The sequence below is a fragment of the Theobroma cacao genome, chromosome 5 (assembly GCF_000208745.1).
Source record: "Theobroma cacao cultivar B97-61/B2 chromosome 5, Criollo_cocoa_genome_V2, whole genome shotgun sequence".
Lineage (NCBI taxonomy): Eukaryota > Viridiplantae > Streptophyta > Magnoliopsida > Malvales > Malvaceae > Theobroma > Theobroma cacao.
In genome coordinates this window covers 29479630-29502378 of record NC_030854.1, presented here as the reverse complement: position 1 = coordinate 29502378, position 22749 = coordinate 29479630, and the positions used below count along the sequence as shown (strand labels likewise).

At 35.0% G+C, this 22749-nt stretch overlaps 5 protein-coding genes across 7 annotated transcripts; 1 reads left to right on the top strand and 4 right to left on the bottom strand.

Moving 5' to 3' along the window:
- On the top strand, positions 729-4859 carry LOC18599208. The gene is made up of 9 exons (XM_018122472.1): positions 729-1068; positions 1355-1480; positions 1667-1924; positions 2190-2297; positions 2436-2597; positions 3252-3386; positions 3806-3922; positions 4007-4114; positions 4285-4859. The coding sequence occupies exons 1-9, from the start codon at positions 835-837 to the stop codon at positions 4414-4416; spliced, it is 1380 nt and encodes a 459-aa protein (XP_017977961.1). The 5' UTR covers positions 729-834; the 3' UTR covers positions 4417-4859.
- Positions 5210-11766, bottom strand: LOC18599207 (rhomboid-like protein 15). Its single transcript, XM_007029077.2, has 13 exons — positions 11383-11766; positions 10603-10768; positions 9626-9929; positions 9224-9256; positions 9040-9131; positions 8855-8928; positions 7754-7848; positions 7605-7674; positions 7029-7201; positions 6205-6262; positions 6039-6104; positions 5590-5664; positions 5210-5506 (listed from the first exon to the last, which is right to left on the bottom strand). Exons 1-13 carry the CDS (start codon positions 11404-11406, stop codon positions 5501-5503), a joined length of 1236 nt encoding a protein of 411 aa, XP_007029139.2. The 5' UTR covers positions 11407-11766; the 3' UTR covers positions 5210-5500.
- On the bottom strand, positions 12649-15611 carry LOC18599206 (protein-lysine N-methyltransferase N6AMT2). The gene is made up of 4 exons (XM_007029076.2): positions 15176-15611; positions 13977-14135; positions 13170-13251; positions 12649-12988 (listed from the first exon to the last, which is right to left on the bottom strand). The coding sequence occupies exons 1-4, from the start codon at positions 15509-15511 to the stop codon at positions 12837-12839; spliced, it is 729 nt and encodes a 242-aa protein (XP_007029138.2). The 5' UTR covers positions 15512-15611; the 3' UTR covers positions 12649-12836.
- LOC18599205 (pentatricopeptide repeat-containing protein At2g20710, mitochondrial) lies at positions 15954-18813 on the bottom strand. Of its 3 annotated transcripts, XR_001927762.1 has the most exons (3): positions 18399-18813; positions 16335-17727; positions 15954-16282 (listed from the first exon to the last, which is right to left on the bottom strand). XR_001927762.1 is itself a non-coding variant. In XM_018120708.1 (2 exons), exons 1-2 carry the CDS (start codon positions 18702-18704, stop codon positions 16420-16422), a joined length of 1614 nt encoding a protein of 537 aa, XP_017976197.1. In that variant the 5' UTR covers positions 18705-18813; the 3' UTR covers positions 15954-16419. The 3 variants fall into 3 exon arrangements, 2 of the variants coding, with proteins under 2 accessions (XP_017976197.1, XP_017976198.1); XM_018120708.1 differs by having other exon boundaries at positions 15954-17727; XM_018120709.1 differs by lacking the exon at positions 18399-18813 and adding an exon at positions 17984-18095 and having other exon boundaries at positions 15954-17727.
- Positions 19006-21103, bottom strand: LOC18599204 (40S ribosomal protein S5). Its single transcript, XM_007029073.2, has 5 exons — positions 20999-21103; positions 20806-20909; positions 19778-20049; positions 19445-19648; positions 19006-19322 (listed from the first exon to the last, which is right to left on the bottom strand). The coding sequence occupies exons 2-5, from the start codon at positions 20905-20907 to the stop codon at positions 19268-19270; spliced, it is 633 nt and encodes a 210-aa protein (XP_007029135.1). The 5' UTR covers positions 20908-20909; positions 20999-21103; the 3' UTR covers positions 19006-19267.

Below are 22749 nucleotides of genomic sequence, written 5' to 3'. Positions count from 1 at the left end.
GCTTCCTTTACTCTGTGCTCTGTCAATATATTTAAATATTTACTCGAATCAAAAATGATAAAAGATTAAATCTTAATGTATCGTGACAAAAAATCATCTGTTACTGTTACTTATAATGTATGTTATATATTTAAAATAAAATTTTAAATTATAATTATTTATATGTTTTTTTTTAAGGACAGTGCAATGAAAATTCAACGAGGAGCATGTTATATGCCAATGAAAATGGGAAGATTTGCAGCATTTTGATGGAAAAGGTTCTAATCTCATAATAAGGACCCATTCAAGTTGACATTTCCAAGGTATAAGGTTATTGTACAGAAACAACTATTATTCATTATGTCGGAATTCATATAGTAATCATACTTGATACTCGCAATTATTAAAATATTGTTTTAATAATTATTTTTTTCATTAATAAATTATTCTCATTCAATTTTTAAAATTATATATTGAGTCTAAATTTCTTTTTTTTTCATAAATAACATATCTTACTTTTATTTTATATTTAAAATGATCATTTTTTAATTTTAAAAAAAATCCATTAATTTTTTTTAGTAAAGCAATTTTAAAATATATATTTATTAGATAAAAAATTTAAAATAATTTGACTCAAAAATTAAAATTGACAAAAAAAAAAATCAAAGCAGACATACTTGCTAGAGACAAAAGGGGTGGTTAAAAACGGAAAGAGAAACATAAATTACCATCGAACAAAAATGGAAACGCAGAGCTAAGGCGGAGCACCTATAGACTATAGTTTCTGCATATGTTTTGAGGAGAGACAATAAGAAGGGAAACCAGAGCAAGTGAACATTGGAGAACTAACCCAACATGGAAAGACCCATACCAACAAGAAATGAAGCTGAAGCAGCAGCAGTAGTAAAGAGAAGAGAAAGTGGTCATTGGAGATCCAAAGTTGAAGAGTATGGAATGATTTCTGATCTGAGTGGCTTTGATAATTTTAGAGCTGTGATTGAAGGAGAAGCTACTGTCCAAAGAAGGAAGAGAAGAAGAAAGAGAAAGAGAAAAAGAAAGAAGAACAAACATGCTCAGCACCCACTTCTTGTATGTGTGCCTCTCTGTTTCTCTCTCTTTCTCTCTCCCTGGGCTGAAAGATATGTGCATAAGTTGTTCTTGAATCCTATTTTTCTTTTCAATTGCTTTTTGGTAAAGAATGAGTAAAAAAGAAAGGAAAATTATGGGAACTGAAGAAGATTTTAGCTTGTCTTGTTTCTAATGGAGTTTGCATTTACTCTATCTGAATCAAGTCTCTTATCCTTCTTTCCTCCTTTTCGTTGAGTCTTGTTAAGGATTGTTCAGCTTTCATTAATACTTATTTGATGGAATTCAGGTGGATGCAGGAAAGCCTGCAATTGATACAGAGCAGGCTGGCAGAGATGAAGCTGTGAGAACAGTGGAAGTATCAAAAATGGATTTGATTGAAATACCAGCCACTGATGTACCACAGAAGCCTGCTGTCAGTTTCAGCTCGTCTTCTTCTTTTTTAGTTAATCTTTTTTGTATCCATTTGATGGATTCTTGATATTATCTTGTTTATTTCAGATTGGACGTGTAGAATTTAAGAATGGATTGAACCAACATTATATTATCCTTAGTGGACCAATCTCGGTTATAATTAAAACTTTTGTAAATTGGGCTTCAGGTTGATACTGCTGTTAAGGAAAGCAAGATGATAGCAACTGTACAAGCAGTGAAAAGTAGAACTGGAGGCAATGGTGATGAAGCTGGCTCTAAGGATGTCTTTGGTCTTTTTTCCTCATCTCCAGAGGACGGTAACTTGATCTCAAATATTAGCTCCAAAAAAAGCACTGGAAAAATGCTGTCAGTGGAGGCTACAATAAATAAGGACAGTAAGACAGTGTGGAGAAATGAGCTAAAGACCGTTGTAGCAGAAGAAACTGTAAGTATATTAGCTTTTAAACAGTATTGGTGAGTCTTATATTTACAAGATTCGCTGTTCTAATAGCTGCATCTTTTGTATTTGGGTTTAACGGAGTGATCATCATGGATTTCATATTAAAAATTATTATTTTCAGATGTCTGTTACATTTTTTTTTTGCTATTTGCAAGCTCTTTTGCATCAGTCTCTTCTTAGGAATAGAAATGATGAAAAAGGTGGAGCTTTCTATTTATCAAGATGATACGTGGGATTGCTGTGCATTTAGGTGGATGTGGGAAAGAGAGAAATACATGCAGAGAATGCTAAATGTGTAGAAACTGTAAAATCACCTGAAACAGAACCAGCTCAGAACACTGTTCTACGGAGGCTTCTTGTGAGTTGAGGATCTGTATTCAAATACTGCTTTAAAATGTTTGGTGTCATGAAAGTGTACTAAAATGCAGCTTTGGAAGACGTTTTTCTGTCGTGATAAATTGATAAGTTCTTATTTGATTGTGCATTACTTTTCTAGCGGAAACCAAGATACTTTGATTCTCCAAACGGCTTCTGGGCCAGGAGTTTCAGTTGTGGAGAAGATCATCCTGCAGCAGCAGCAAACTGTACAGTACAAAAGCGATTGAAACCATGCTTCCTCTGCGGGAGTCTTCAGCACAATGGGAAGCATTGCGTACAGGTTTTACATCCCCATCTCATTATTAAAATGAAGCATTGCATACAGCTTTTGATAGGATTCTTAAAAATCCCAATCACTTTAATAAAATGAACACTATAGTCTATCAACAAGAATAATTTGGTGTTAGAAGAATTTGTTAGTACTTCCAATGTCCCACCTTTCAGTCTAGTCTGATAACATCAAGAACCAATATAAGAATTGATGATTTGTAGATGTTACAACTCTATAATGGTAAATTTTATAGATATGATCAACAAGAGATAATTTAGATAAACTGGGAGCAGTTTTACTTTTCAAATTCTCAGTTTCCAAATTGGCATCTAAGCCTGAGTACTACCCATGATAAAGTTATATGCTTAGTTGCTTTAACAAGTGTTATCTAATGAGATCTCTGGGTTGACACAATAAGCTTGAAATCTAATTGTTGCTTCCAGAGAGGATCTTTGGTGGCAGAAGCAATAGTGTTCATATTTTTACATTAGTATATTAGCATACTATTTTTCTCTTTTAACTTTTTTTTTTTTCTCTCACAGAGCTTTCCCTATTGAATCTTGGTACATGATGTCCAATTTTATGAGGTTTTCTTTGACTTACTTTATTTGTAAAGGATGGAAGCTTGATATTTCAACAGGGCTTATTTTGCTTTGTCTGCAGGGAAGAGGTCACCAAGCCAATTGTCAAGAGAAACAGGATGAAAACAATTTGACTTATATTATTTGTTTAAGATGTGGGGATTCAGGACATGATATGTTCTCATGTGGAGGCGACTATTCTCCTGATGATCTCAAGGTCTTCCTTATTTGTTAATGCTTTCAGTAACCCCTTTCTCTCTGTTTTGGCTAACCTCTTATTTTCTTTTTCATTTGGGAAAGGGCCTCTTTGAGCAGGGGCACATACCATTGAGCCAAATGCTTTATTTTCTCATGCCTGATTTTGTTTTATAAGATGACATTACTATTGTCTCTCACAATCGGAACCAATTAACAAACCAACAAACTGGCATATAACTGGAAAAAACAATATAATGTTGGACGAAATCAACACATGTAAGACTTGAACGTGGGACCTGTCCATTCCAGGGCTTCTTCTTTGCCATTGAGATATGCCTCATCAGCCCCACACCTGATATATAAATGAGAACTGGAAATCCAAATTGCAAGTGATTCTTGCAGCCTGATCGATAATGATAATTATTCTGTTGCGAGCAGAGAATTCAGTGTTACGTGTGCAATGGTTTTGGTCATCTCAGCTGTGTCAACGTTCTAGATACGAGTCCAGCTGAAGTTTCCTGCTACAATTGTGGCCAGACTGGCCATTTGGGATCGGTAAGTCATATTTGTCTACTCGTTTATGGTTTAATTTATGTATGTGTCCATGTTTATTGTATCTTATGGTGGTTATTCTGCTAGGAATGCACAAAGTTTCCCAAAGTTGCTAGAGGCTCAAACGCCCCTGCTTTATGCCACAGGTGCAGAGAGGAAGGTCATTTTGCACGAACTTGCACTCTTTCTAGGAAGGTTTGTTTTAAAGAACCTGAAGTTGATTTCTCTGTGTGTTTGTGTGTGCGAGCGCACGCGCCTTGTTTGCATGTTCATAGATGCTTCAAAATACTCATGCAAACAAAGAAACAGTTCATTTCTGCACGTTAAATGATGAAAAGGAACTGTTCTCAACGTATCATTTGCAGCGCGCTAGGAGAGTTCAGACCGAAATGAGAAGATCACTGGGATCTAGTTCAGCACCTCCTAGTCTTTGTGAGCCACAGAATGATGCCAAGGACGAAATACAAGAAAGACTAATAATCAATGTTGATCAATAAAGGTGGAGTTAGGATTAAGCTGTCACTGACCTGCTCTATGAAGAATCAAGGCAGAATCTTAAGATGTCTCCTGCAACGTGCAGCCTTTTTCTGTAGTCATCTATCCTTGCCTCATGGAACTCCAAGTTTAAAAGAGTACCATCTCAAATTTTGGTGCTGAGGTTCAATTACTCTTGAAAGACTGAAGCTAGTCAAGATTGGTAGAAGGAATACATTCCAACCAGAATGTGAAATTTCCAGCATATAACACATTTAGACTCTCTAACCTGTAACAATCAGTCCATTTTTCATTGTTTTTTATTTTTTTTTTTTTCAAATGAGTTTGTGCATTGGCATGATTATGAAACCATAAGGCAGCTCTTGTTTGTTCATCAGAACCTTGTAATACCGAATTTGCCAGTGCAGCAGTTAAGGCTGAGTGCAATAGAAATTGAATTCTGATATTTGTTCATTGCTAATAGATTTTCCTTGACCATGGCAAACGTTTAACACTAAGTCCGGTAGGAAGGAAAAAAATTATATTTGGTATGAAAAATGAAAAATTAGAGGGCAAAACAGAGGCTAGGCATAAAAATTATATATAAAAATTTCTTCTTTGTGTTTGGTACGAAAAATGAAAAATAGAGGAAAAAAAAGGTTAGGCATAAACTAATATAAAATAGAGAGAAATTAGACATGAAATTATGTATAAAATCATTAATTTAGGTTGAATGAGTGTTTTCCTTTCACTTTGGGATGGACTGGATAGAATAAAAAAGATGTAAAGAGTAGGTTTATGAACACAAATTTAGGGTAATGAAGAAAATGTATAAATCTGGAAAAATTTATGAACACAAAGGCTGTGATTTCAGTAAAGAGTTATATGTATTGCTCAATCAGGTTAAGAAAGCTTCAGACAGAAGTTAGTACAATTGCTCCTGTTCGAGATATTTCTTTCTTCGCTTTGTTGGCTTCTGTCAGAAATGCTATACAGTACCCACAAGACCGAAAACGATATGGACATGAAGGCGCAGGAAGTAGGCTGCTTGAATTAAGCTTGAGGGATGCTTGTTTAAAAGTTGATAAGAGATAACATCTTTGCAGGTCAGCCCTGTAGCAAAATCACCATAATCCCCAGGATCAGAACATGAAAGATCAAACACTTGAAAAGACTGAAAGCTCTCAAGCACTTACCTGCTGGCTCATAAGAATTTCCACAGCCACGTTAAGATCTCCATCAGCAGCTGCGATTGCAACTTCTACTTGTGTCTGAAACAGTCCAAAGGCGTTTTCCATTACTCCCCTCCCTAAAATGTAAGTGTTTGCATGCAAGAGTGTATGCATTGGTATGATGGTGCTGATTTGAGTGTGTCCATGTGCATTAACTTATGCTTGCAGGCACCAGCTTAATTTGATAAGCAAGTATTGTAGTATATGTCAGCCATCACATGATTACTAAATAACTACTGCATTATGATCCTCGAGAAAGTAATCTATGGATATGCTGCACAAATTCTATAGGCAGCCATGAAAGTCAAGTAAATCAAACATCAAGATACAATTATGAACATACAAAATATAGGCGGGATACATCTTCAAACACAATTATAAAACGTTCAAAATAAACGGGATCTAACTTTTACCCTTTCAAAACCCATCGATACAAGTTTCTGGATCTGTTCCTCATAAGAAATTGAACCCTGTTGCATCTGGTGCACATGAAAACCAAAGAATTGATTAAGGAACTTATTAATTGTAAAACAAATTCTAAGCAGAAAAAAAAATAATTCTCAAATAACAGAAAGAAACCTGAGCAAGTGGAGGACCTCCAGCAGTGGCTGCAACTACGTTATTCACCGGTGACCGCCTGAAAGATCAACAGGAAACATGAAATGCCATTTCAATCATATAGAAAAGTACAAAGACAAACTTGATTACATCCAACAAGAGCAGCCTAAAATATGAAATCAACACAGATTTAGCACTATATTTTTGTTCATTGCAATTTAATATCTATCAAATTTAAACCAATGGAAGTTGTAAAAGATTCACATGCAACAAACTTCAGAATTGGAAAATTTCAATCTAAATATTTTTAAACCACAAAACAGCCATAATGTTTAGAAAGCATGCCTAAAAGTCAAATTCAGAAAAACTGCAGGTAACATAGAACAGCACAATCACAGATCTAAAGTAAAAGATTGTAATGCTTATCAAAACAAGGCTTATTAACAGAAAAACTTCTAGACGTAACAATCATTTATAAACTCAGTGGAGTTACATTAAGCTTCTATAAAATATTAAAAAAACATGTTAAAACAAACAGAACAAGGCCCATTGCCACAATAAACAGCAAATTATGTTCGAACAGCTGCTTCTTAGGCAAGGCCACTAGTGGAGAGATGGGGTTTGGGGATGTTTAAAAGACCCAATAAGATCTTATAACTAAAAGATATTACTACCACCATATCAAGTTGCTGGGATGGTGGGTAAGATTTCTACACCAGAAGTGCATGACAGAAGCCAGATTCATATTGGCAAACTTTCAAACCAAAGAGAATAAAAGAAAAAAAAGATAAGACACTATCACTAAAGCCAAACTGAAAAGCAAAATGAAAAACACTTCCTGATACCTTTCATTTGAAAGCCTCTGCCCTGCCCCAGCTGCTGCAATATCTGATGGATTGTTGGGGCTACTATTATCCAAAAGTCTAGCTTGTAGGTTTGAATCAGAATTTACAGCAGTATTTTGACCAGAACCAAGTGTTCTCCCTCTCCCAGGAAATCTGACATCATCTTGTGTAGACTGCATGTTATTGAGATGGATCACATCAATTTATCTTTGACCAGGCTTTTGAGGCCATAGGGTTCAAGGAAGCCACAGTCAAGATTAAGCACAAAAATAAATCAGGAACACAAGATTGTTGTTTTATTTTTTTCAACGTTGTCTTCTAATGTGAAATGATTTCACCATACATGCTTAAAGGTATTCATTCCAACGAAAGCATGGTTTTTAGCCCCACAAAAGAGAAATAAAAGATTATTTTCATCTAAAATAGCCAAAACTGCCAGGCACATGGCAAAAGACAGGCACTGCTTGGGTTAAAACTTAAGGCAACTATAGCACGAAAATATTTTATAGAGCACAAAGTTCTTGGCCTCGAAAAAGAAAAATATAAAAAATCATCCAATGGTTATTGGCTCAAAACCTGAGCAGCTGTCTCTCTCTGTGGCATCCATGAAGACAAGTTTCTCCAAATGTTTCCAGAAAATAATCCCCTGTTTAACAAAAATCATCAGATAAAGATCCCACTAGAGGTAAGGAAAAGCAGATTTAATCAAGGTAAGAAAAATATACCTGAAGGGTGAAGTTTGACCCGAGAAAGTGGGGATGTAGGCTGAAGTATTGCCACCACTGCACAAAATAAATTTAGGTCGCCTCACACAGCTGGCCTGGAAGATTGTACAGCCTTAGATTATATCAATCATAAAATCATTTGTGAAAGAAAGATGTACATATTCCAGTCATCATATTTTTGTAACTATCTAAGTGGTGTTGCACATGATCATCTAACAAGGAAAAATAATTAACATTTCATAATTCCCTACTGGTGACCCATCTTAAATTTTCACTATTTCTGAATTTAAGAATAAAAAGGAAAAGAAAGAAAAATTATCTAAAAAAACAAGAATTGACGAAAAAGCCCATATTATCTTGGTAAAGGAACACACTAGAATATGCCAAAAAAAAAAGGAACATACTAGAAAGTAATTTTTATTATCAAGATGGCTTTGAATAATTTTATAGGGACCAGGAAAGATAATGATAGAAAAATATAGAGGGCTGTGACATTTGACTACCAATCAGATGGTGAAAAGGATTTGAGTAACAAACTCCAATAAATTGCAATACAAGGCTTCTTTGACAGAGATTGCACATGCATACAGGCATAAATGCATGCTCACATAGTACAGTAGCTCCATTACATAACTCTTGCTGATATTATAAATTTAGCCATATCTACTACTGATTTATTAAAATAAAATGATTTCTTCTTATATAAAGATGACTAAATATACAGAACTAAACTAGCAAGTTTGTAACAATCATTTTAGTGCATGTATGTGCCACAAAGTAAGTTGCTAAAAATGTAAAGTCGTAAGATCTTGATGAAACATCAATAATCCCAAGTGGGGGAAACATGCAAGGTTCACTAAGACAACACATACACCTGTTAAGGTTAATAATACAAAGCAATCGGCAACCTAGTAAAGGATATAGTCATTGACCATTAGCAAGCTAATATCAGTTCCAACACTGAGTTGAAAAGCACATCATTTGACAGATATGACTAATGAGATATTGATCCAATTAAAAAGCCAAATGCAGAAACAAGTTAAAAAGCATGGGAAAGGAAAATCAATTGCTATCACCAGCCAGTTCCATCAAAGTACTTACAAGCCAAGATGAGGACTCAATGGCAGAATAAAAGGATGGTCCAGGTATAAGGAAGTTGAATAAGCCATAGGTATCTGAAAAAGTTGACAACCATAAATAAATTTCAAGTTTCAACCAAGTTCATTGCATGATTTGCAGAAAGCACAACGATGGAAAGATAAATTTCAAGAACAAAGGAGACATACATGCAAAGCCGGACAAAATACCACAGAGGTGTCCAAGTAACGAGACATTTGACATGAGCAGCTGGAATACTACCAATAAGATAAAGGCATACCTGAAACAAATATCTTGTAATATAGATAGCACAGAACTTAAAAGGAAAAATGGGTGACATAAAACATTACAAAAGCAAGTGACTGCATTTACCATTTTGCGGGTACATTAAAAAGGCCAAACACACTGCAAAGAAAGAAAGTCGTGAATCAGTCAAAGAACCGTTATATTGACCCAAAACAGAAGAAACCTTATGCACCAAGATTCTCAAGATGCAAGAGAATTTCACATTTACGTGCATCAAGCACATACGTGGTTGGGCATTGCATGTACATGCAGCAAGATTCTCAGTATGTAGAGACAAACCACTTTGCATGCATGTGAATCAAGTACAGTGTCGGTCGTGCTTGCGTGTGCACTACCGTGTCTCAAGAGTAGGCAGAAAAAGCCGACATAAGTTGGCAATAAGATATTTTAAAAATGAAAAATTGCAGAAGCAAAGAAAAACAAAACTTTTCAGGAAATACTGTTCACAGTGGTTGTGGAGAAACTAACCTCCTAGATTGAACTCCACTCAGACTTGTCTCTATGACAATCATAGAAAATAAGATTCCAGAGAAGCCTATGGCACACTCGTTCATGAGATACTTATCTGTGAGGAAAGGATTATGGGCTACCACCAATGCAATAATGAGATGAAATATAGCATTGCTTGTTGCTAACAAAATTATCATGTATAACAATCGAATAGATCCCATGATTCTCTCCAGTTCAGAGCCCAAAGGAACCAAAGCCAACATGTTGAACAAAACATGTAACAGCGAACCATGGAAAATAATGGAAGTGTAAATCCTGTAAACTGCAAGAAGAAAGAATAAATTAAAGACAATAACTTTCAGAAAAGTGAGGACAAACATCAAATATAGTCGCATCAAATGAAAAACCAAATGAAATAAAATATTCTTTTTTAATTGGTCAAAGAATTTCTGCCATGAGTTATCTCTGATTGGAAATCTAAAATTAAATATAAATACAATTTTAAAAGACCACAGTGACCATCCATGTATTCTGGAATCAGGCCTAGAGAAGACTGCTAAAAAAATTGGTTATTAACACTTCTCTCAGGCCCATCATGTAGGTGCCACACACCAATCTCAGCAAGACAAGGACAAGCTTCTTGTAAATCATGGCCTGGAATGAAATGGGGCATCGAGCAGGTTCATGGAGTCTGCCAGCTTTCTAGTGGACTCAGATAATTCATCCAGACCAACTAACACATTACTACAAGGCATTTACTCTTTATTATTATTATTATTATTATTATTATTATTTTGAAAGGCTACTCTTGATTTTTGAACTCTAAATTAGTATAATGCTACATCTCAAAGATGTTGCAAATGAAGCGGCAGGAAAATGGAAGTAAATACTACACCAAAAGATATTCTTGGCGCAAAAAACTGGGAAGCTCATAAATGTGATCCACATCTTATAATTTATTTACCACAAAAATGAATCACGTTACAAGAACAAACCTTGAAAATGTGATACAAGAGCCTCTGGCAAGAAGCATATCTCATAAAAAGAGTCATATCCAACCAAAAGACAAACCAAGTAAATAACCCCACAAACAATCACCACGGCTGAAGTAAGGAATGGAATATTATCCCACCATTGCCCTACTCTAGTTTGCAGTCCTGCCTGTACACCAAAAATCATAACCAAAATGAAATTCAATTACATAAAACTCATACATCGAACTGATACACTCTCTCTTACTAATAACAGAAACTAATAAAAAAAAAGGTCCACGAAAACCAGCACTTTAAAAAAAAGCAACCACCTAATTTTAAACTTAATTATATCAAAAGAGATCGTTGTTTGGTCATTAATACTTTTAAAAAGAAAGAAGAACTAGAACTAGAAGAAGAAGAAAAATATCAGCTTAAATGAACTATACAACTTTTTAAAACTATCTCATTTGCATTAAATATATCATAAACAAGTAAATTCTTTTTTTTGCTCCAACGAAACAGATAGCCAATAATGGTAATAATAATAAAAAACAAACAAACAGCAGCAAGTTCAACCGAACTAAGTATAATTAACGGCAGTCAGCAGAATTCAACGGAGCTTCAAGAGTTCTCCAGATTCATTAAACTTTGCCGAATTCTTTTGTGTTTCTGGCATTTTCTTAGCAACCAAACAGAGGAAAAAAGCATAAAAGCAAAGACAGGTTTATCAAAATAATGAGAGAAAAAATAAACCCTAAGAAACAAAGACAGAAAATCGAAGAAATGTGGATCTGAGCCTACCTCTGAAACAATGTTAGGTCTCATTTTTTCTTTTTGGCGTAAAAAACGAGTTGAAGTTCCTTCGTCTTTGGACTGATGACTTTGTTTGAAAAGTCCAAATAATATTAGCTTCTTGAAACAACCAATTGGTGGCAAATACGAAGCTTTGGAGTCTGGATTTTCCAGATCGAGTCTTCGAATTTTAAAATTCGGGTTCGGATCTTGGGTTGATACGGATCCGGTGGACTGATGACTTTGTTTGAAAAATCCAAATAATATTAGCTTCTTGAAACAACCAATTGGTGGCAAATACGAAGCTTTGGAGTCTGGATTTTCCAGATCGAGTCTTCGAATTTTAAAATTCGGGTTCGGATCTTGGGTTGATACGGATCCGGATAAGTGTTTCCCACCTCCCAACTGCTGTTAGGGCGCGTTTGGAGGTTTGTTGGTCGTTGCATTAAAGGGACAAATAACTAGTAATTAAAAATGTAGAAAACATGATTACAACACTAAATTTGAGATTAAACCTATGCATCTTTAGTAATTACATCTGATTTCGTATTGGACAAATTTTATATATTTAATTATAATGTAAGATGACAAATCGTCGTGGAATTATTTACATAATAAATGGATAGTACTATAATTTTTTATAAAATAAGAGTAACAACTACTACTGCTACTACAGAGTGTAGTATGGTATACACCAACGGATAAGAACCCTAATTTACTAATAAGATACAATTTTAGATTGGCCCCTTTCTGGATCAATTTTTGTTACCAAATTCATACTCATTACCAGGCGAGAGAGATGGCCATACCATACAACAAGTCAAGTACGAGGTCTAAATTGGAAGTTGGAACTCATGAATTTCCTTTGAAAATTTTGGATCGAGAATAATTTACAAGTCCAGACCACGAAACTGAATTAATTTAGCATAGGTGGGGAAGAAGAGAGAAATAGATAGAAAGGGACACCTAAAAGGTCCAAATTGGAAAGCTGGGAAACGTGCTCCTTGTATGAAAGACAAGCACGGCAAGCACCCTCTTTCTTTGCAGCAACGAGCTCAACATATGAATCCGTGCAGAAAAAGCACACCATATTTAGATGATGGGCCGCAGCTATTCCTTGAGATCTGGAAATCTCTAATCATATGAGCAAATGGAAAGAAGCTTATAGAATACTTGTAGATGCCCAGAGTTTGGAAAGTATTACGGCAGGAGGAAAGGCAGTGCAGGGTTTTGAGCAGGAAAGTTGCTCATCTGCATGTTTTCTAAGTGGGAAAATGAACTGAAACAGCAAGGTCATTTTTTATGGGTTACTTTGAAGAGTAAATAGTGCTGTCAAGCATTGCAAATGCCTTGATAATTATAATCAATTGTAAGAACTTCATAAATGTTGGATTTAACACTAGCTTTTTTCAGGAGAAAAATCCAAAGTGACGTTCATATAAATGGTGGCCAGAAAAAGGCACCTAGTTTTCTTGCCCCCAGCCTCCTAATCGATCCCCAGGGTCATAGTTTGTGAAAAGCCGAAACTCATTTCCAAGTTTGCTAGAGTGTTGAGGCCGGAAATTGCAGGGGTACAAACCCAAGAGCTCAGCAGCTCTGTCCCTCTGCACCTCTCCTGCAAGCCATCACAATACTTACTCTGAGATTTACTATAAAAAGCCACTGAAACAATAATTGACATCCACCATGTATTCTGTGCTACATTAGAGTTATAGATGTAATGCAGAAAAGATGAGACGAACTGAAAGAATTTATCACAAGCTATGTTAAGATGGAGAGGAAGCAAAAGAAGTTACCTGTAAGCAAAAGTAAGTAAGATTTTTGTGGTTGTACAAGAAAAGATATTGTTTGAGTAACTTTCTCCAAACACTCCTTGCTCTGCAACCATATACATGATTCATATTATACTATCAAAATTTTCTTCAAACACATCAAATTTCTAGCTTCAGTGTAAAGCAGTATACTCATGGAACTGTTAAAAGAAACAAATGCCCCCATATAAATATCTGCTAAGTAGTGGTAATGATAAAAGTACAATCCATTGATCTAACCCTAACTGTTTCATATAAGACTTAACCATATAGTGGTTTACCATCTTGTGAAAGAAATGTGTCTAAACCTTTACAATCTACAATACCAGACTGGCAGAACTCTATAAAGCAGAACAGGAAGCTTAAATTCCCTCATTTAGAAGCATCAGAGGAGGGATTTTACATCAAGGTAGAAAATACACTAGTATAAAACTGATTTAAAGGCTTTGATTTGGTCTCCATCAGAATATTAAAAATCACAAGATAAACAAGCAATGAAGCAAGCACATCCTCGTATTCAACAATCTAAAATCAAATACAGGAAATAACATATTCAACATATTTGGTGTGTAAATAATAGTAAAAGAACATAACAATTTTGTGTCATTAAAGAAGTGGAATAGGTTCAATCTCCTTAGCAGTTCCCACAAGATTGGTTGCGATCATGAAGGTTTTGATTATGGGACAAGACTTGCACAGCTAATGGTAAGAATGAAAACGACACAGCATAAAAGAGCTTGTCTTCTCAACTTACACAGGAAAAAGGAATGAACCCTCTATACAATGTCTTACCAGGTACGGAGGATCAGCAACTACAACTTGGTAAGTATGTTTGAGTTCCAATGGCAAGTCTTCAGGTTGGTTGTAATCATAAAATGTAAAATCACTGCCGTATTGCTCAAAACGCTTATCATACTCCAAAAGTTGCACAGAGATATTAGGGTCCATGTTCTGAAAATGATGCAAAAGAAAGAAGTAATGAACCACAAAGCATCAGTAGCATCATGCAAAGGAATAAAGATTCATCGATTAAATTTCTTCGTTATGCCAATCTAAGTCTGTTTGCCTTAGTCAATACTTTATAGAAAATCACATGATAATCTTAACTGGCCAAGCATCTTTTTATCCAAATTGCTATATGTAAAATATAATGAGTCATTTGGATTTAACCACATGTCCAGCAAGAGTTAGAACACAGAGACTCCTTTGTGTCTAAGAGTATTTCTGTAATCCACTCAACCCTCAGTAAGGTGCATTGCCTTCAGTTTCATGTTCTGGGTTATTTCTTACACTCTCTCTGCACACATAACGTTTCAGGAGCCAAGTCCAACCACCCTAACTGACTATAATCTTGTGAGTCCAAAGTGGAGCTAAGCCCTAGGATCTCCACAGTGAAATACAGCATCAACACAAATGATGGAAGCTTAAACCCTCACCTCCCAGTTTTTCTCATTCATCCTCAACCAGGCACTATATCCGGTTTCAAGAAAACAAGTTGTTTCTCTAATTAAACTATTCCAAACCGCAGTCTCCATGATTCCTTATCCTTTCTTTGACTCCTCAAACGACAACATCAACCCTTACTCATTCGGGTGAAAATATATGGTTAGCTTCTCTCCATGAGTTTTGTACTATAAAGTCTCTCTTATTATCTCAAAATTTACCACCATGATAGTTCAAGAGTCGGGCCAAAATCAAACTTCAGCCTCTCTCACTGTCCCTTTTTCTTGCAGTTATTCACATTTTTAACTCAAACGCTTACATTTCTATTCATAACTAATTCTACTGTAAATCAATCTGGCCTTCACACCCAAACTCCACTAAACCGATAACTGAAATTAAAATAGTATACAGTCAATCATCACAACTTCATTACCCTTTACTCAATTTCGATAATTATTTACTCTATACTAATCATTCTTAACACAACTAGAAGGAAAGAAAAAACTTTTAAAAAAAAAAAATTCACAAATGCATTTGATCAAAATTACCTTAAGATAGGCATAGAGGGTCGGGCAAGCGATACAAGCTACTTTATAATTGGAGTCACTGCAAAGAGAAAGAACTTCTTGGGCCACGGTCCGGGCTGTTTCTGGGTCATACCAGAACTGGCTCAGCCTCCAATCTTCAGTTACTAACGCCACTTCACTCTCCGACCCAGTTCCTCCTCCTTCGGTTTCTACAGTTTCATGGTCAGCAAGAGATTGGCTTTGTTCTTTGAGGAACTCTTGGAGAGCTGCTAGAGCATGAGAGCTCAGGGCTGGTGGGTCATCGTCGGCAGCGTCGTCAAAGACCTCGGTTTTAGGAGTTCTGAGCTCTTCTTCCATTTTTCAGCTGCGGCTTTGGTAGTGACAGTGAAGGAAAACGAAGCTAGCAGGAGCGAAACCGGCTCGTGTGTGCCCTTTGTAGTTGGTTCTTTTATAACCAGGATTTGTTTAAAAAGCTTGTTAGGGTAGTAATTATTATCTGGGAATAGGATATACCCGTTCATTGTTTGTTATCTAATGTGTGTTATGGTTACGGTTTTTTGTTTAAATTAATGATTAATTAAGTTGTCTTGTCTACAAATAAATGCGAGTACTTTTATTTTTTCAATATTTACGTACTAACAGTCTGATTTTTTTCTGAGTCAAACAAGGAGGAGCGGGGACTTAGGTTGAAATGAAATGGCTAATTCAGTTCTGCCCCTTCGGCGTGGGGCGCTCACCTCCTGAGCTCAAATCCTTACAACAGTCATGAAATAATAATAATAATAGAGATGGAAAATGATACTAGATGAGATCAGGCAAGCAAATAAAATGAGATAAATTAACCCCTCGCTATGATTGAGAGAAGAATTTTACTACCATTACGTCATGGGACCTAAATTCTTGAAAGCATTCATAGATTCTATCATCCCACTTCACATTTTCATACTTCTAAGCAAGCTAAGCTGTCAGCTAGTAGTCTGTAGTCTCCTATATTCCGAGCATCAGTAAGCATAGATCTTTCAATTGTTCCTTCTAAGCAAAAAGGAATTTGTTCTTCCCTTAAATTATACCACAAGAATGCACCTCTGACATGGCTGGTTAACTAAGCCATCCCCTTTGCCCATCTTGACTGGTAATAGAAGTGATTGGTTTTGTTTTCATTGTCCAAACAAGAGTCCTCTAATCACCATAAACGGGAGGAAGGATTCACAAAATGAACTTACTAATTCCAGCTTTCATTAAGATCACATTTACTAATGGTAATGTCAAATGCTTTCCAACTTGACGTCAAACGTGCTTCCTTTACTTGGTTTGCAATCAATGTCATCGTTGTCCTCCTCTGAAAATTGATGTATTTCTCCACTTCCATGCAAAGCACCACCATCCAGCATAATGAGTCCATCCAACTTTGAATCTGCATTTCCATCTTTTATATAACTCAACAACTTAACTTGAACCTCTGGGGAGATTATATCCCTATCTCCTAGAAATTTTATGAATATCTTTGCTTCATCCATATCTCCCTTCCCTTTCAAGTACTTTAGACAGGCAGCCACACTTTCCTCTCTAGGCTTTAACCTTGGCTTCCAGCAAGGTTCAATAATCAATATGGCTTCCTTCATTGCTTCAACTGCCTTTTCCATTTCATTATGCCAAAGCAATGCTGTTGCAAAATAATACCATGTCTTTGCATTAGGCTTCCCCCCTTTTAACAAAATCCTATTTACGACGGTTTCAAACTTCTCAAGAAGACCTTTCCTGGAATAAGCACAAAGCAATAAATTTGGAATGCAAATATCATAACTTAAAGTCTGAGGAGTCTGGGATTCCCATTCATCAAAAATCTTCTCGACACTCTCAATATCATCAAACTTCAATAGAGAGCATATTATAGCTATGTAGCCCTTATTGTAAACCTTCACATATGTCTTGTAAAGTTCCCAAATCCTTAAAACTTCTTCTTTCTTCCCTAGTGTTGTGTATCTTGTCAGTAGGTTATTATACACGATACCTCTTCCTTCAATCAGTTCCTCAGATTTCTTCAGCATTGCGAAGGCCTTGTCCAGATGCCCAACTTTGATGTAAGCATCTCCTGCAGTAGTATAAAAAAACCAATCTGAAGCAAGATTCGAATCAGATTCCACTGTCCGAAGAATATCTTCAATTCCATCAACATTGGATTGAGCTGCATTAACCTTTAGACAGATGCAATACGTATATATGTCACGAGCAATACCTTTTTCTTCCATTTCCTGCATCAAAGAGTCCAGTTTCTCATAATTGTCTGCTTTATAATAAAGAGAAAGCAAAACATTGAACACGAACGCCGATCTATCTAATCCCAAATCCCTCATTCTCTGCATTAGAGCCTCTGCCTTTTCAACAGATTTTTCACGTGCATAGCAGTAAAGAAGAGTAGAGTAAACCGCAAGGCCTTTTAATTGTTTTGGAACACTGTTGAAGTAATTCTCTGCATGTTCTATCCCATGAACTTTTGCAATCAAATCCAACCGAATAGCAACATCGCGATAGCTCATCGGAAAGTACCTTTTATCGGTCATCCACAGAGACATCTGAGAACAAATAATAAGAAACAATAATCACAAGGCTTAAATGCACGAATGATGATTGAGAAGAAAGGCATAGGCTGAAAGGAAATCAATTTCACAGTTGTGCAGAAATACATCACTAGAAAGTTTGAATTTCACAGTTCTAGACGTTACTTATGAAGAAGATAAAAGCAGTGCAGAAAAGATACAATGCTAGAATCCGAAAACATCACATGCCTTATAAAAAGGAAAAAAAAAAAAACTGTGAAAGATATTTTACCATATCCAACAAAAAGAAGCTTAAACTCCTTTTCTTTTGTTGCTTTTGCCACTTGTTTTTTGCTGTTTTCCTTTTAATTCCTAGAAAGCGCTTAACAGAAAAAGTAAAGCAAAATCATATTTGATTACAAATGAACAAATGAGTAACATGCAACACCAATTAACATAATTATTTGATAATAAAAGTAAAATCATGCATTTTAATTAACCAAAAATATTGCTTTCATATCCAGAAGCAAAAAATAAGTAACAAAAACAACAGCCAAACGGCACTTCAAGTCTTAATGTAAACTCTCAATCTCATCTATACAAAATTATTTTAAAAATAAAAATAAAATATCAATCTGCAAACAATTTCATATCAAGAAAATGCTACTAAATAATTTGATTTTGCAAGATAATTACTTTCCAAATACCTCTAAAGCGTGGGCGTAGCGTCTATAGGATCTGAGTCGATTGATGTAGAATTGAAGGAGGTGTTTCTCTACGGAGTTTCCTTCTTCGACCCATTGGTCTAAAACCGGAACGATGCAGACCGAAAGATCTCCAATCGGGGAAATCTTACGAAACAAACCCTTCCTTGAACCTCCCATCATCGCCATTTTGCTTCTACCAGTTGTCGTTGTTGTTGATGTGGAGTAGGGGAAAACACCCAAAACATTTTTGAAATCGAAATGGGTTTTAAGGTTGTTAAAGACCCTACTCCAATCACCCAGCTTCATTTTCTGAGGGAGGAAAGGAGGTTCGGCCGTTTGGAAGGGGTTTAAGCTAGGTTTTACACTTTTACAGGTTACAGTTTGGGCTTTGCAGTTTTTGGCTTTCTTTCTTTCATTGTGATTAAGAGAATACTTCTACACTTAAACATTAGTCACACAATATATATATGTTTGAAAAAATATTATTACTATTTTTACTTATATCTTAGTTTAAAAGAGCCAGAAACTTCATAATTTAGTGGATTTCCTTTAGACAAAGGGTAAAACAAGAGGACTTACATTGTAATCTCAAAAAGGCGAATGAATGTGAAATCACCAGCAACTACTGAAATTTAGGATTCAACCATGTTTTAGGAAAAAGCATCTCATATTAAATCAATAACCAACATGCATTCTTTAATATTATCTACTAAAACAAACTCCTTTTTAACCAGAAACTAACTTGTCAACTTGAAAAACAAACAAAACATTCTTAGCATGTCCAAGAGACAAAAAAGACCAACTTATCAAGTGCTGATTAAAAATAACAAAATTCTCCACTCCATTGGTGTGCAATCTCTTCTAATTCCTCAACGGTTGGCCTTGGCAACTCTCTCGATTTCATCCTTCTTCTTGATGGCATAGCTGCACAAACAAGGATACCATTAGCATCGATAGAACCGACAAAGGCATTGATCCAAAAGGAATAGCATAAGAAAGCAGTTCCCAGTTACAAAACAAAACAATATATAAAGTCCCCAAATTACCTATTTGATGATCCCTTTGCAGCATTAATAAGCTCATCAGCCAAACATTCAGCAATAGTTTTAATGTTTCTGAATGCAGATTCACGGGCACCAGTGGTCAGGAGATAGATGGCCTGATTCACACGACGAAGAGGAGAAATATCAACAGCCTGACGCCTGACAACACCAGCAGAACCAATACGAGTAGCATCTTCACGGGGTCCACTGTTGCATCGATCAAAAACAACAACTCATATTATAATTCAATCTAAAAAAATACAACACTAGCAGATGGATTTAAACATCAACTGCTACTTTAGACATTTGAGAAACAAAAAGGTCTTAACATGATACCTGTTGATGATAGCATCAACAATGACTTGAATTGGGTTCTGATCAGTCAGGAGATGAATAATTTCCATGGCATGCTTCACAATCCTGACTGCCATGAGTTTCTTTCCATTGTTACGGCCATGCATCATCAGTGAGTTTGTAAGCCTCTCAACAATTGGGCACTGAGCCTTCCTGAAACGCTTAACTGAGTACCTCCCAGCAGTGTGTGGCACATAGGTCGCATGCTTAGCAGCTTGGACACCAATGTAGTCACTCAAAGAGATATCAGTGACCTGAAGGAGATAAACCAAATCGTGTCATTGCATACAAAAATTAAAATAGTCAAAGGCAACAAGAAGTCATATCAGTAAAATTTTTCAATGCAGCTGTCTTAAAACTTTTCAAACTACAATTTACCACTAAGCGTTTTATCAGTCTTATTAATCAAACCTACAAAAAAAAATTGCTTGCTAAATTAACAATAAGCATAAAGAAACAAAGACGAATTATTAGGAGAACCAATACTGTTACCATATTACAAACTGTACTTTGAACTATCATTAACAGCAAAGACAACAGACAAGTAGCTCAAATCAGAGACAAACAAAATCAAAACAAATAAGGCATTAATATTTCATCAATCTGTATCATGCTAGAAATGGATTGACTAGTTCCACATGAAGTCGACCAGATGATATTATCATAACCAGAAGCTCTAGCAAAAAATGTTGTCCAAAACACATAGTCAACATCCCTTCACATGAATAACTATTCCATGCATAAAAATCCAATAAAAACAAGATTTTAGTAACAACTACACATTCCTACAAAATCGATTTCCTTTGTCACAATTCTCCAGCCCAACTAGATAACTTCTAAAGGCCAAATAATATCTGCAGTTCCAATTAGATAATCCTTACTAGGAAACAAAAAAAATCAAAAAGACTAAAATGAGACATATCAGCTAAAAACTAGAGACAAACAAGCAAGAAGAAACAAAAGACAGATCTACGCATAGAATAAACAGAGAGGCATAAGGGAAAAAATACCTGAACTTCCTCGAAGCTCCACCGGTTGAAGAGCTTGACCTCGAAGTGAGGTTGAGTTCCTTCTGGCTGTGCTGTCCCGGTGGCTGCCACGGCTGTCGCCATACCTATCCAAAAACATGGAGTAAAAAACAAGAATAGACTTGAACAAAAAAAGGAAGAGGGAAGGAAATAACAGAGAAAGAGAGAAAAAAACCTGTCAGTAGAGAGAAAGAGAGACGGTGGCGAGCGGCGAGGAAAAATGCGTACCAGGATGAAGAAGTGAAAAAACCCTAGCTGTCTTGGCTTTTATAGCTGCTTCACTAGGTTTAAGAATTGAGATCCTTCAATACATCTTGGTCAAATATCCAAATAACCCCTGGACTATCCTAAAAAAGCTAATTAAGCCCATATCTTTTTATTATGTTCAATTAAATCCTTAAATTTAATTTTATTCAAATAAACTTTTTTCATTAACAAATGACTAACTTCTTAATCAATGGTATAATTAGAATTTTTATATTATGTCATCTATCATGTGATAAGTTGATATCTCATTTTAATTATTGGTATGTGACAGATAATTACTATTTAAAAATTGTGTGTTTACATTTTACATCATCACGTGTCATAAAATGATTGAATTAATGATTTAAAAAATATAAAAAAATAACTTAATTACTCTATTTGGTTCTTTCGTAAGCTAATAGAACAATGAATTTGTGTATAAACAAACTAAATCATACAATTTCGGATTTTTAACTAAATTTATTAAATCATCTTAAAATTTGTAATAGAAATACGAAGATGTTAAATTTTATTTATTAAAAAAATAAATTCTCTTTCCCCCATCATCCACAGTTTCTTTTTCTTCAACTTCTTCGTCAAGGGAGGGAGGCATTATCACCACGGAATGGCTCAAGCTGCTGACAAAGACTGGAAGAAAGATTGAGCGGTCTCTATTAGAGGCACTTATCAAGGATGCCAATATTGTTGCGTTGAAGACCCATTTCCCCTACGATAATGATAACAATTGTATATTTTACTACTTTACCAGACCAATTGTGTTTTTTATATGGCACTTTTTTTTTTTTACATGACACATTTGGTTCAATAAATAAAATAAAAATATTATTATATAATTAATTGACAGAATGAAATAAGATATGAATTGTTATTATAACTAAATATTACAATTTAATTGATAAAAATAGTTTTGAAATAATAAAGAAATAAGTGATAAAAAATAAAAATATATTTTATTATAATATATAATTACTTATTTTATTTTATTTTTAAATATTAATATTTTTATAATTTAATCATTAATATTATTTTACTTGTAATTTAAATATTATTATGATTAAAATATTAATAATTTTAATTAATTTTTAAATTTAAAATATTATTTTTATAATATATAATTAAAAACTTAACCTTTTATTTTATTTTTTTTACGTTTTCTAGATCAAATCTAGACGAAGAACTCCAGATCTAACCTTAAAACTACCTTCACCGCTGCCACAAGCCCATGGGTGGGAATGGAAGAAAAGAGAGAAAAAAAGAACTTTTTATTATAGGTAAAGTTATAATTTTATAAGAGCATTTTAATCTTATCAAGTTTAGAGGCTAGTCTCTAATCATGAAATAGCAAATACCATGAAAGTTTGGATTAATTAATTTTTGATATTAGGTGATATTGGGGAATAGAGGGGAAACATGCCTATAGCATTGTATTAGCATACTCTTTCAAGGCTCAATATTCAAGTGAATTTGTTATGGACATTTATAAATTTGTGTTTATTTTATTGACTATTTTTCAATAGAATCTAGTGTTTTTTTTTATAAAAATCATGACTTGGTTGAATCTAAGCGACATTTGGTATCAGGGATTTGCATCCACATTCCTTACAATGTGCCTAATTAAATTACATTGTAGCATTTATTTTGAAACAAGCTAACGTAATG

What these genes read in the sequence shown, in the direction of transcription:
- LOC18599208 (XM_018122472.1), top strand. Translation starts at nt 835, where the DNA reads ATGGAAAGACCCATACCAACAAGAAATGAAGCTGAAGCAGCAGCAGTA. An exon ending in ATGCTCAGCACCCACTTCTT is followed by an intron (nt 1,069 to 1,354) that starts GTATGTGTGCCT and finishes GATGGAATTCAG; the next exon opens with GTGGATGCAGGAAAGCCTGC. An exon ending in CCGTTGTAGCAGAAGAAACT is followed by an intron (nt 1,925 to 2,189) that starts GTAAGTATATTA and finishes CTGTGCATTTAG; the next exon opens with GTGGATGTGGGAAAGAGAGA.
- LOC18599207 (XM_007029077.2), bottom strand. Translation starts at nt 11,406, where the DNA reads ATGAGACCTAACATTGTTTCAGAG. An exon ending in TATTTTGTCCGGCTTTGCAT is followed by an intron (nt 8,929 to 9,039) that starts GTATGTCTCCTT and finishes CAACTTTTTCAG; the next exon opens with ATACCTATGGCTTATTCAAC. An exon ending in TTGAGTCCTCATCTTGGCTT is followed by an intron (nt 7,849 to 8,854) that starts GTAAGTACTTTG and finishes ACAATCTTCCAG; the next exon opens with GCCAGCTGTGTGAGGCGACC.
- LOC18599206 (XM_007029076.2), bottom strand. Translation starts at nt 15,511, where the DNA reads ATGGAAGAAGAGCTCAGAACTCCTAAAACCGAGGTCTTTGACGACGCT. An exon ending in CCCTCTATGCCTATCTTAAG is followed by an intron (nt 14,136 to 15,175) that starts GTAATTTTGATC and finishes CATCATTTTCAG; the next exon opens with AACATGGACCCTAATATCTC. An exon ending in TTGCTGATCCTCCGTACCTG is followed by an intron (nt 13,252 to 13,976) that starts GTAAGACATTGT and finishes ATATGGTTGCAG; the next exon opens with AGCAAGGAGTGTTTGGAGAA.
- LOC18599205 (XM_018120708.1), bottom strand. Translation starts at nt 18,704, where the DNA reads ATGAAGCTGGGTGATTGGAGTAGGGTCTTTAACAACCTTAAAACCCAT. An exon ending in GCTACGCCCACGCTTTAGAG is followed by an intron (nt 17,728 to 18,398) that starts GTATTTGGAAAG and finishes ATTTGTTCTCAG; the next exon opens with ATGTCTCTGTGGATGACCGA.
- LOC18599204 (XM_007029073.2), bottom strand. Translation starts at nt 20,907, where the DNA reads ATGGCGACAGCCGTGGCAGCCACCGGGACAGCACAGCCAGAAGGAACT. An exon ending in GTTGATGCTATCATCAACAG is followed by an intron (nt 19,649 to 19,777) that starts GTATCATGTTAA and finishes TCGATGCAACAG; the next exon opens with TGGACCCCGTGAAGATGCTA. An exon ending in GCAAAGGGATCATCAAATAG is followed by an intron (nt 19,323 to 19,444) that starts GTAATTTGGGGA and finishes TTGTTTGTGCAG; the next exon opens with CTATGCCATCAAGAAGAAGG.